We start from the raw sequence: 13,408 nt of genomic DNA on the forward strand, positions 1-13,408 counted from the left end.
TTATTTTTTGGGGTCTATTTTTTTTTAATGATCCTTAGGTGTCATAGTATCACTGTGGGAAGTTTTATGCTTTCTTCCAAAAGTGCACGATTTTTTTCCTTAGCCGCTCTACTATGTCTTGTAGCAGTGGTTCCCCACCTGGGTCCGTGGAACCCTTAGGATTCAGCGAAACAAAATTGTGGTCCGAAAAGTTGAAAGCGTCTGTAAGCGTCTTGATCGAGTCAGGTAACAAACACCTTTTGTATGTTTTGTCTTATATTCCTTTTACCTGGTATTGGATAAATTTTTAAAAAATCAGGGGCCCTAAAATTAAAAAGAAATGACACTCAAATTTTGAACCTGTGCTATTTCCGGCCTTGAAGAACACTATTCCACAACCTATGAGTCGAGACTCAATTTTATGGTGGGTCGGATATCTTTTCAGATCGTAGAAATTTTACTTGTATGAACGATATCAAAGGGAATCAAAATTACAGTAAAGAAACTGTCAATAAATTGTGGCATATGCGTCAGTGTACTTTCGTGTATACTTTCGTTTTATGCGTACGCGCGGCATCAATAGTTGTTTTATTTTCAATAATATACCGGTACTATCGAAACATTTGTACTTCAGGTATGACAAGTTGGAAGTTTTACTTCTTGTTAAGTCAATGCCTTTAGCTTTCAGGTGAAAATATCTCGTCAATTAATTAAATATATAATACTAGTCTTCAAATAACCTATTATTTCTTGCAGCAAATTTAAGAATGAATTTGAAATTGTCAAAAAGCTTCAAAAGGTCTTTGCTCGCCCTCCCCAGTCGCCGCCCCTGAACATTTTCAAAGCAAATATTTACGCTAAATACCACCTTATTTTGCCAGCTTGCGTCCCCTCACTTATTATCGAGTCAATCTTACATTTATGTAAAATAGCTTCTTTATCATCTCTGTTGGATTAGGTACCGTACTACGGTTAAATTTCTCATGTAAAAATTCATTAAAAAGCGTTGAAAATACTAGAATGTAAAATAGTTGTATTAAAAATTAAAAAGGCCTAAAGTAAATAGGCCAAAGTAAATTCATATACAAGAGCTAAGTAATTAAAAAAATTCCACGGTGACCGCATATTACTTAGATAACGTAGAGGCTATTATGTTATTATTATTATTATTATTATTATTATTATTATTATTATTATTATTATTATTATTATTATTATTAGCCATTCTTTGACAGAATACCTTTTACAAAATATGCAGCAGTCTCTTTGTCTTTCACACGAATAAATCGATATTGCCGAGTGACAACATGAGCTTAAATCTGCATTCATATCGGATAAGAACAAAAATTCTGCATTGAATTTGATGCGCTGGCCGAAACTTTCTGTCGATTATGTAGGCTTCCCGATCCGAAATATTGGGAATTCGGTGTGAGTGTAGGACTTAAACCGATTCGAAAAAACAGAATCGGTTTCGGTGTGAATGCAGCTTTACCTAGCATGTCGTCGCCTAAGCAATCACTATAATGTCTTTGCTCACCAACCTAATATTTTTGAGGTAAAATAATGTTTTTCAGAGTCTATAAAAGAACAGCCTAAATTTAAAGTTATTTCCGTAGTATTATTCATCGTGATCCTAAACATTTTAAATTTATTTACTTAATAAAACTAAATTTTAGTCTCATGTTGACTTACATACTAACTTACCTTCTCCGCACAGCACAAAGGCAAAGAGGCGGCTCGACACACTGATGTTAATAATATTAATAACTACCCAAGCGTATCCAATTATGGCAGAATATGTAGATGAGAAATCCAAAGGCCTATATATTGATGATTAATAAAACCCCAGTTAGGGGAACGAACGAACGATGAAACAGTGCTAAATGAACAATGATGTAAAGATCATATCAGGCATAACCTATCAAAGAAAAATTTCTTTATCAACTGTATGAAAAAGACAAAAGTGCATACAGTGAGAAATTAAACCATGCATCAGTTGTTTTAAAATATGTCCTAGTTGGATTTATCAGGAAACGAATATTTTGTATTCTCCTATTCACCATTGCTATATTTGTTACGGTACTAATTATGAATAGGCAGTATTATGTGCATAAAGGCATGGTATCTTACTGTTTCATTGTTACAAAATAATGTGCTTTATAATATGCATAGAGTCTCTGCTGCTGGCAATAAAGTTCAGCTCCATTGCAAGTTGTATGTGCTGGACTGACTCAATTGGGGGTTTATTCATTTCTTTCGTTTTTGATTTACTGTCGATGAAAGGATAGGATTTATGATTGGCGCATACTATATCTGGGAATCTAAAAAGCTTGTTGATTAGTTCCGTCGTAACTATTTCGGGAGTGCCATACTTTTCTTGTAACCGCTCCCACACAACATTTAAATCTTTCGCAGGATCGGAGATGTGGACGGCCCTTGCACGTTTCACAATTTCTGCTGATTTAGCACCGGTGTAATTAAGTATGAGGTCGGTCTCCTCCGATGGACTTACCGGAATACCGCTGATTGCATTCTTGAAGGACAATTTCCAGGCTCTGAAGTTTTCCGGCTCGTCATCGAACGTAGGAATGCAAGTTGTGACGAGGTCGCGACGTGCGTCGTAGAGTTTCATCATTCCCTGGAGAAGTTCGGAAACTGGAACTGTCGTTGATATTTCTTTTGACGAATTTTAAACGTTGCTTTCCAACTTGGCATCTCCTGTAGGGTGTGCTTCCGGGGGTGAATCTGGAACAGTGTATTCCAACTTTACATGTCCAGTAGTGGTCGGTTGCTGGGTTGATTCTTGAACAACAGGGTCTAGATCTTGGTTAGGCTTATTGGATACTGGATTTGTTTCTGGTGGAGTTTGTGCTTGCTCCGGCAGGCTGCTAACATACTCTGCGACGAAAAGGGACGGTTCAATCACAGGCACGTCAGCTAACTCCGATCTTAAGTGCTGAAGCAACTCTTGCAGTACTTTAGATCTGGTATCTGCAGCTGCTGCAGCCTCTTCTTGAAGCAGAGATTCGTATGCCGCCTTTGCCTTGGCGGCCTCTCTCTGCGCTGCAGCCCTTTCCTGTGCGTATTTTGCGCGAGCCAACTGCATGGCGGCATCGGCCCGCGCCTCTGCAGCTGTCACGGCAAGTTGTGAAATTGATGACGAGCGAGAGCGTCTCGAACCTGTATCACTACTCCTTCTCATTGCCATTCTTCTTTTATAGTAGTCGTCTAAATATGCCACAGTCTTTTTACTATGCTGGCCTCACGTCAGAGGATGTCCGGGACCGCTATCCAGCTAGTTAACCATCAATCAGTCAATGCAACTCAACAGACACAAGTACGGCTTTCTGAGTCCGTTTAATCAACAATGACATAAATGTATGCGTGCGTGCGGTAACTGAAATATATAAATGAAAAAAGCATAGCAATACGCATAGGCTAGCGTAAACGCCGCCACATCCACACAATAACGTGTAGATATTTAACTGTATATCGAACAGCCTGGGGGCCGCCACCCCACATAAATGGCGTAAATCAGTACGATAAATATTACCATAGGGCTCAGTTATAATAATGAAACGTCATCACTAAACGTCTATAACAAGCCTATGTATAAGCTTAGGGCCTACACAGACAGCTATAAGCCTATGCCCTACTTTGATACTGTACGGTATGAAATGCTGGTAATCGACAATAGTAATATAATGCTAGTAACATCCGATATAAACGTTAAACATAACTGAGATTTTAGCAAGTTATTATATTGTGTAAATCGTAGAAAGAGTGATTAATTACTCACAAAGACTGTTCTTGTGGCAGGCTACATTATGCATTATACATCTTCGTACTAGCTCTACTAACAACAGTACCAATGTTTTGTCTCGTCTATTTCTAAACTCAGCATCTAAATGAACATATGCCCAAGACTCATCTGCATACCGCAGACGAACATAAACATAGATAAAGCGTTAGCAACGTAGCCTAGTAACCAATATAGTACTACTATACTGAGATAGGAGACAGTACAATTATAATGAAGTAACATATAGAATCAATGTTGCTGCGTAGTATTGTGGTATAACTAATCAAATGATGACTCTTCTCCAGGATCGTATATGTAAGCTCTGTAATTTAATTTCAATCGAAGAAGAATTTCATTTTGCATTAATTTGTCCTTTTTATTCTCAAATCAGAAACAAGTTTATTCCTAAATTTTATTATACTATTCCTTTAATTTTTCTAATGTCTAACATAAAATTAACACAAAAAGTAGCAAATTTCGTTTATTTTGCTTTTAAAAAGAGAGGAGATTATTTTGCAACACTGTATCAATAATTTTGTTATTATATAAGGGCCAAGGGCCTATATATTGATGATTAATAAAACTCCAGTTAGGGGAACGAACGAACGATGACAGAAACAGTGCTAAATGAACAATGATGTAAAGATCATATCAGGCATAACCTATCAAAGAAAAATTTCTTTATCAACTGTATGAAAAAGACAAAAGTGCATACAGTGAGAAATTAAACCATGCATCAGTTGTTTTAAAATATGTCCTAGTTGGATTTATCAGGAAACAAATATTTTGTATTCTCCTATTCACCATTGCTATATTTGTTACGGTACTAATTATGAATAGGCAGTATTATGTGCCTAAAGGCATGGTATCTTACTGTTTCATTGTTACAAAATAATGTGCTTTATAATATGCATAGAGTCTCTGCTGCTGGCAATAAAGTTCAGCTCCATTGCAAGTTGTATGTGCTGGACTGACTCAATTGGGGGTTTATTCATTTCTTTCGTTTTTGATGCAAATTTAAGAATTTAAGAATGAATTTGAAATTGTCAAAAAGCTTCAAAAGGTCTTTGCTCGCCCTCCCCAGTCGCCGCCCCTGAACATTTTCAAAGCAAATATTTACGCTAAATACCACCTTATTTTGCCAGCTTGCGTCCCCTCACTTATTATCGAGTCAATCTTACATTTATGTAAAATAGCTTCTTTATCATCTCTTTTGGATTAGGTACCGTACTACGGTTAAATTTCTCATGTAAAAATTCATTAAAAAGCGTTGAAAATACTAGAATGTAAAATAGTTGTATTCAAAATTAAAAAGGCCTAAAGTAAATAGGCCAAAGTAAATTCATATACAAGAGCTAAGTAATTAAAAAAATTCCACGGTGACCGCATATTACTTAGATAACGTAGAGGCTATTATGTTATTATTATTATTATTATATTATTATTATTATTATTATTATTATTATTATTATTAGCCATTCTTTGACAGAATACCTTTTACAAAATATGTCCATGGAGCCGAAGCAGTCTCTTTGTCTTTCACACGAATAAATCGATATTGCCGAGTGACAACATGCGCTTAAATCTGCATTCATATCGGATAAGAACAGAAATTCTGCATTGAATTTGATTCGCTGGCCGAAACTTTCTGTCGATTATGTAGGTTTCCCGATCCGAAATATTGGGAATTCGGTGTGAGTGTACCTTTATGTAGGGCTTAAACCGATTCGAAAAAACAGAATCGGTTTCGGTGTGAATGCAGCTTCACCTAGCATGTCGTCGCCTAAGCAATCACTATAAGGTCTTTGCTCACCAACCTAATATTTTTTAGGTGAAATAACGTTTTTCAGAGTCTATAAAAGAACAGCCTAAATTTAAAGTTATTTCTGTAGTATTATTCATCGTGATCCTAAACATTTTAAATGTATTTACTTAATAAAACTAAATTTTAGTCTCATGTTGACTTACATACTAACTTACCTTCTCCGCACAGCACAAAGGCAAAGAGGCGGCTCGACACACTGATGTTAATAATATTAATAACTACCCAAGCGTATCCAATTATGGCAGAATATGTAGATGAGAAATTTTACACATCAAACAACAAGCGTAGTCGTAGTTATGGCAGATGTTGATGGGAAATTTTATGCCAAATTTGAGAATCAGTGGAGTATCCATGATGAAGGACGGGACAGTGCGCCTGGGATGGCGCACACATTTCTTCTTTTAACGTTCAAAATCGATTTATGTGTATACAGTATATACGTATATAACATTATCCGCAAGACGTTTCAGATTTTATCTTTATTATATCCTGATTTATTTATAGAAAGTGTTTTTTTTAAGATCCTGTCTTCTCGTCAAATATAGGAATGAAAATAACGGGCTCCTTAAGGCAGTGGCGTTAAGGAGTTTGTGAGCCAGGGGGCCACGTAGGGCCCATGGTCGGGGTCCAGTGGATGAAGGCCCTTGGTGGGGGTCATAGCTTATGACATTTATGAACTGTTAATAGCGTTGTCAGAGAGCATATAATGGTCCATGCCTGATGAAATATTTCAGACAATTTTATGACAAAACCAACATAGATTAGGCCCCATAAAAAAATTATTTGTTTATCACCCAAAGAATAAAACTGATAGGCCTAAGGGAGGAAGGGAGGTTTTTTTTTTTTTTTTTTAATTTTGTTTTGCTAAGCCCGCCCCCATTTTACAGATGTTCTCAAGTAAATCAATGATTAGGAACACACACATAAAAATATAAAAACTCATAAGAATGCAATTAAATTTATATTTAAAAAATATGTTTTTGTTATGTTGCTTGAAAAAAAAATGGATTTCCCAGAAGGTGACGAGGGAGGGGGTGATAAACTAATAATTTTATTTATTTTATTTAAAACCATATTTTGAGTGGGCGAGCCTTGCAGAATAAATCTGAAGTTCAGGGGCCCACTTAAATACAAAAATATAAAAAGTATGTAAAAATATAGCCAATCTATCAATTTAGTCATAAAATTTAAAATCTAAATTTAAAAAATAGGCCTACTGTAACCCGATGTAGGCCTACTCTATGAAAGTGTAAATAAATCCAGAGAATATTTTAGTGAGAAGCAAAACATGTTTTAAGATAGTAGGCCTATATACTATTGGAACCCCAGATCATGGAATGTACAATTATTATTATTGTTCGTTATGTTGTCTTTCCCCTGCATCCACTAGAAACATCAAAGGGCACACGGTACAAAAACATGATAATGAATATGACAGGCTGAAACATATCCAAACCACTCTCGATAAATCAAGACACTACGCTCAAAATAAGTGTCACGCCCGACATCGATCAAGTGTGGTTTGCAAGAAAACCGCAACATAAACAAAACACTGCAGCGATCATTTACATTACCCTAGCCTGGGTTCCAGGCCCTAATTTTAGGTTACTCACTCTTTATTGCACTTAGTGCGCGCCATACCTAATTTAATTGGCGTCCCATACTCGATTTCTTTTTTTTTCGAATTATTCCGTCCATCCGTCTATCTCTAAATTAACTTTCTCGTTGGTGGCGCTGTCCAGAATGAGAAAAATAATTTAAAAAAATACGAGACTTGTGGCAAGTCTAACATTACCCTAGAGATGATGCGGTTTCTGTATGATGATGCCAGACTAACATTTTCCATGTTTATAACTGTTGGGGCCGCATTGAATGAAACTATGGTATTATAGTTTACAATTTATTTTTTGATAATTACGTGCCTGGGGCCCCCGACGCTCCGCCCCAAACGTGACCCCACTGCCTACAGGGGCCCGTGCCCTCGTCAGTCCCATTAAAAAATATAAAAGAGGACCTATGAATTCTGTCGCTGATCCAGCATTGAGCGAAAGGGGCGCTCGATTATTTTACCACTATTTTATATTTTGATTGACGACGGACACAACGCTATATCCCCGACGCCAATTTATTCCATTGATTCAGGAGGTCAAGAAAAGCCAAAAGAAGACGGTATTTTCAGCCAATTATTGGCCCAGTTAGAACAGTTATTCATGCTTGAAAATGTCTGTTAAAAAATTGATCCTTTTTCCTATTTATTGTTTACTCGACGACGAGAGTTGCTGGTACCGAGTTACCGCTGTCTCTTATACACATCCAGATGTGTATAAGAGACAGGTGTCATAGTATCACTGTGGGAAGTTTAACTTTCTTCCAGAAGTGCACGATTCTACCTGAAATTCAACCTCAGCCGCTCTACTAATGCATACAGACTCCCCCTCGCGAAACAGAGTCAGTGGTGTACCGAGTTTTATGCGCAGATGAGTGATTATGTCTCTAGGCAAAAATATCCCAAATATGCCTTGGTAGTCAAGCTAGTGTAAAAATTGTAGTAATAGATAGACACATAAAATTGTAGTAATAGATAGACACATTCTATGCAGGCCTACAGCACGGTCTTCGTAAGTATATAAACCAGAATAATATTGAATCTGGCACCGTATTTGAGTAGGTCTAGGCCTACAGTTAGGCTTATGCAGTATGACGTATGTCTTCAAGTTGTAGCAATTGTATGCTCCCTATTACTTAGTAGTGCTCGGAAACAAATTACTAGTACTTTGGACACGGTTAACTCACTATTTTACAACTAAAAGTTTTCTTTTATGAGAAAAAAAATCCCTGCCTATTAACAGTGAGCGTTTTTGTATACTTTTGCATGATTCATTGGTTGGTAACATTTAAGGATTTCTGTAGAACAGTCTGTAAATCAATGAAAGCTATTTTTACCTCCATCTGATTTTGATCGTTTTAAAAATAAAGTAAATGGGATGTTAAAATGATAAATGGGAGGTATGAACTAAAGCAAACTGCAGCAGCAAGTGGTTATTACTATCAAGTACAGGTTGGCATGTTTTGTGTCAGAAGATCAAAATGTAATTTTTTTGTTTGGAGTGAAGTTGACAATGTAATAGTTGATGTTCAGTTTGATCATGAATGGTTCAATGAAAAACTGAATATGCTAAAGGCAATTTATTTTAAAGAAATGTTGCCAGCCATTGCCAATTCAATAAATAAACATGAACTGAAAATTGTAAAACTGTAGGGATTAAATTCATGCAGAGTACAGTAGGCCTACGCCTGTACTTGGAAAGTGTGAATTTTACAGATTAGAAGTGTGAAGCTTAAATTGGCTATTACTGCAGCCATTCACCTGGCAAATCTTTCTTGCACCTTTTCCACTCATTCTTTTATTCCGGAGAATAATGGCTTAAAGTATTTCACAAAAGAATTTAACAACAAAAGAAAACAATCGCTTCGCTACTCTACTTCACAGTAACTGTACTGTATGTAAAAGCATAGGCACTTCCGGGTATCACTGGTACACCGCGGTGTCGTTGTACCCCAGGCAAGGTTGCCAGGTTAACGAAAGTTTTCTATCCCAATTATCGCGAAAATGGTGTATAAGAGCATGTATTATTTAATCATGAGTCACCAAAATTATGATGATAGTAAGACATAATAATGGTAATAATACATCCCATATAACAAAACCCTGAATATCTTTATCATTGTCAGTGCACAATGTACATTACTGTATAATACATAATAACCTTTTATTCTAAATTTAATTAAAGTTGTTTGTTTATAAATTTTATTATTTTAAAAAGGATAGGAACAACAGAGCAGTCGTTGTATTAAATAATGGCAGACTAAATTATGAAATTAAACAACTACCGGTATATACTTTAAAAAAATATTTTACACAATTAAACAAAGGAAATACTCGATTTGTCTAAACAATTTAACTTTATACATTCATCTATATTATGTTTTAGTTATATTTTTAAGTGATATATTTTATTAAGGAAATATATGTATTTATATCATGATATTGAAATTCTTGAACGCACAGTCATATAATATAACTAGAAATTGCAAATTGCAAGTGAAGTGCTGCGAAGTACAACTGCATATAAATGTTCTTCGAACAAAATTGTTTATGCGAGTCAAGTGAAAATAATGAATAATAAAACTATAACAAATAATATGAAACACGACCCATTTTCTATATTAGAACACTTCTCATTGGGTAACAAAGTCGTAATTTTTCATTTTTGTCAAAAAGTGTCTATAGTGTGGTGAATTATGGTTTAGGTTTTTTTTAAATAAAGTTTCAAAAATTTCTATGTATGTGGAAAATGTAGTTGATTACCAATGGTTACAATTTTTATTTTGAAGACTGCATGGTCTAGGAAGTGTACATTTTTTATGGGGAAAGTTTCCAAGGGCGTTTTTTCTAGGGGCGAGTTGACTGCCAAAGAGTGTTGCCAAAGTGCGAGCTAGCATGTTATTTGATAACAAGTGTGAGCCAGCGAGCCATGACGTCACGACAATAGATAGAGACGTTAGCCAGTTGTGCGAGGTATCGGCTGAGATTATGTGGAGTACAATTCAAAAAACAACTATAGGTCTAATAATGAATTATTGTGATGTTAAATAGACAATGTTAGCTATCAAAGAGCGACGTTGTTTTTCATTGGGACCCTCGTCTTCAAGGCTAGGCCTATATATACCATCCTAGCTAGTCTAGGCCTAGAGTAGGATAAGGCTAGCTCGGCATGCGGACGTTGGTACGAGTAGGTTAGTCTACAAACGTCGCCTAAAGTAATTGATTTTTCCCGGCAGAACGAAAGAAGGAAACTCCGCTTTTCAGCCGTCTTAGGCACTCGTTTTTTGACAAACAATGACCTTCTAGAGGTCAAATTCCTGTCAAGAATATGAATTGGCTGCTTCGCAGCAATAATTATTGTTGTTATTGTTATAGAAAATATGCTAAAAAATAAAAAACAATAAAATAAATTACATTGTTTTCATAATCAAACTGATCTATCAAATTGTTGATTTGTTTATATTTTGAGTGTAGCCCAGTTAGTGTTTAGCATAACATATTTTTTGCATATTTATTAGGAATCTGATTGGTCAATGAATTCAGCCTTAGTCATCTCCTGATCCTCAATCTCGCTGTAATGTGGATTAAGAAAGCCATGATTTGTGATAGCGCCCTCTGGTGTCTCGTCAGTTTCAAGATCGGTATCAATTCGTGACGGCAGAACCACAGGGTATATTTCCTGGCTGTTGTCGTCATCGACAATTTTAGGCGTCGTTGGGGACGTACCAGCGGGGCTATTGCTTATATCATCTACTAAACGTTTTCTCTTTTTGAAAAATCTCCTTGACTTCTTCACACTAACTTGAATATCATTGTCATCAACGACTGTTGAAACATCAGCCTCCGAATCATTTGCCATTCCCACTAAAAAAAAATAAATAAAAGTTTCAATAATAATAGTACTGTAATTATTTTAATAATAATTAAAATTATAATATTAATTATTGATGATGAAATTTAGAATATGGAACAGAATAACAAAATATAACTTGATCGACTGAGGTGCAGTATTAATAGCGCTGTGCATGGTGAGTAAAATGATTTTGGAGTACCGGTAATTTCTTAAAGAAACAAAATGCATTCTATTGTAAAAATATTTATAATATGCCTATGTAATTACATATATTTTCTTCTCACCCATGTTCCCAACTTTCCGCTTGAAGTCGTTCCCGACAACCGTTACGTGCTCTGTGATGTCCTTTCTGACGTCAGACATGTCCCACATCTTTTTGAAGTTCGAAAAAAACCGAGAACGTGGTCCATCGTTCTGGTATGGCTTATACGAAAATGAATAGTAATGGGCAATAGCTGCGAGAAACATCTCTATACAGATCAGAAAATCCTACAAAAAGAATGCTGTATTATAATTCTTTTGTTAATTGTAAAACTCCACTCAAAATGATATAGCCACAGAATGATAGGTATGTTTCGCAAGCTCACGATAACGATAACAATAACGATCATCAAAATGTTATGCCAATCCATCCCCACATTAGTATATCGGTCACATCTTAGGCCATCCTTGTCTTTTACAGGAATCAACAGTCATATAGCTCATAATATGAGCTATATAACTGTTGATTCCTGTAAAAGACATATTATGAAATGTCAAGAAAGTTTTAGGCAAAAATGACGATAATGATGAAGACGTATTTTGTATTCGTTATCGTTTTCGTAAGGTTGCAAAATCTCCCTTTTCATTTGCATAGAGCAAACTAAATAGGAATAATATGATACAGATATTTTTTTTCAACCTGACATATTATCGCATCCAGTACTCTGTACGTCCCCAAAATACTTGTGAAAACATCTCGCAATTTATCAAAGCATGGAATCAAACCCACGATAATTAGACAATTAGTCTCCAGAAATGTCCACTCAAGTGTGGTTATCTAGTTGTTATGATACCAGACTAGTAACTTTAAGTTATGGGTTCAATTCCCATTCATTTTTGAGAATTGTTTTCACATGAATGCCTATTTGGACACGTACTTATTATGTAGTCCGAAAACACGCCACCCTCCAGGTTACCATTGCTGTGTACTCATTTGTTGGATGAAAATCCAGTATAGTATCACTCCTTGGTATCAAGTTCTTCTGTCCAGATAATCAAAAATATTTATCCAGATGTAGTCATGATGCCACATGTTACGCCAAATACAATGTGATAATCAAATCATTTTATTGACTCTATACAGACACCATTTACATCTGTGGCACTCAGGTGCATCAACCATAACAAATAACTTAAAATAAAGCAACTAGAAAAATACATTAAAAATAAAACAGTTTGAGAAGCATGTAAAATTACTAAATATACAAACACACAAATGTACTTTATACATATATATATATATATACATATATATATATATACATATACATATATATACATACACACATATATATATAGGCCTACATATATATATATATATATATATATATATATACATATACACACACACACACACATCGCCCTGCATTTTAAGTCAGTATGGCGCACCACAGACACAAGCTCCTGCAAGCTCCCACCATCACAATAATGATACCCCATCACTAAGTGAGAGCCCGCATTAGCAAATATCTATAGAGCGCAACCCAGGCCAGATGCAAAGCGGCAACAATTGGTCAGTCGTTAAGTCTGACTGACCTTCCGTTAAGCTCTGTTAAATGTACCTGAATCGCTTTTCCAAAATCGTATTTGTCCATCCCCCATGATTCCTTAGGCTGAATTGCACCGGTATCGACGAGGATGTTGACGAATACAGACTGCCAGAAGGAGGCAAAAATCGTAAGCTTGATGCACAAGAATTTGCTTAGTGGCTTGATTGGTTCAAGTTCGTCTTTGGTAGCGTGGTAGAATAGAATCATGCAATAAAGAGCCCACTATAAAAAAAAAAAAATAAAAAAAAAAAAAAAAAAAAAAAAAAAACGATATGAAAAATACTATTATGTTTGCATACGTGAAAATTTTATATAAAAATTGTATTTTATGTCGAATATTGACGAAGAATGCAGGAGTACCGGTAGTTCATATAATTAATTTAGTGCTTCTAAAGTCAACATGTTACATGTTACAACAGTACCGTATTATATTTCTTTATCACAAATACATACACATATGTCATATAAATGCATTGTGTAAAACCTGCGACCATAACCATTAGTCCATAAATAGGCCTGTCTCTTTTACACA

The 13,408-nt window shown here is 35.5% G+C and overlaps 1 protein-coding gene across 1 annotated transcript in view; it reads right to left on the reverse strand.

The window, feature by feature from the left end:
* Nucleotides 1-10,519: 10,519 nt before the first annotated feature.
* LOC117124985 (transmembrane protein 184C-like) overlaps nt 10,520-13,408 on the reverse strand; it is a gene marked incomplete at its 5' end in the record, with an annotated part of 4,692 nt that continues 1,803 nt past the window's right edge. The window contains 3 exons of the mRNA XM_033271333.1: nt 10,520-11,076; nt 11,350-11,554; nt 12,889-13,098. Of these exons, the coding sequence (XP_033127224.1) occupies nt 10,727-11,076; nt 11,350-11,554; nt 12,889-13,098 (765 nt within the window). The remainder of the gene's footprint in view (nt 11,077-11,349; nt 11,555-12,888; nt 13,099-13,408) is intronic.

The sequence above is a fragment of the Anneissia japonica genome, unplaced genomic scaffold, assembly GCF_011630105.1.
Source record: "Anneissia japonica isolate Jap-2015-1 unplaced genomic scaffold, ASM1163010v1 scaffold287565_len15505_cov141, whole genome shotgun sequence".
NCBI classification, from domain to species: Eukaryota; Metazoa; Echinodermata; class Crinoidea; order Comatulida; family Comatulidae; genus Anneissia; species Anneissia japonica.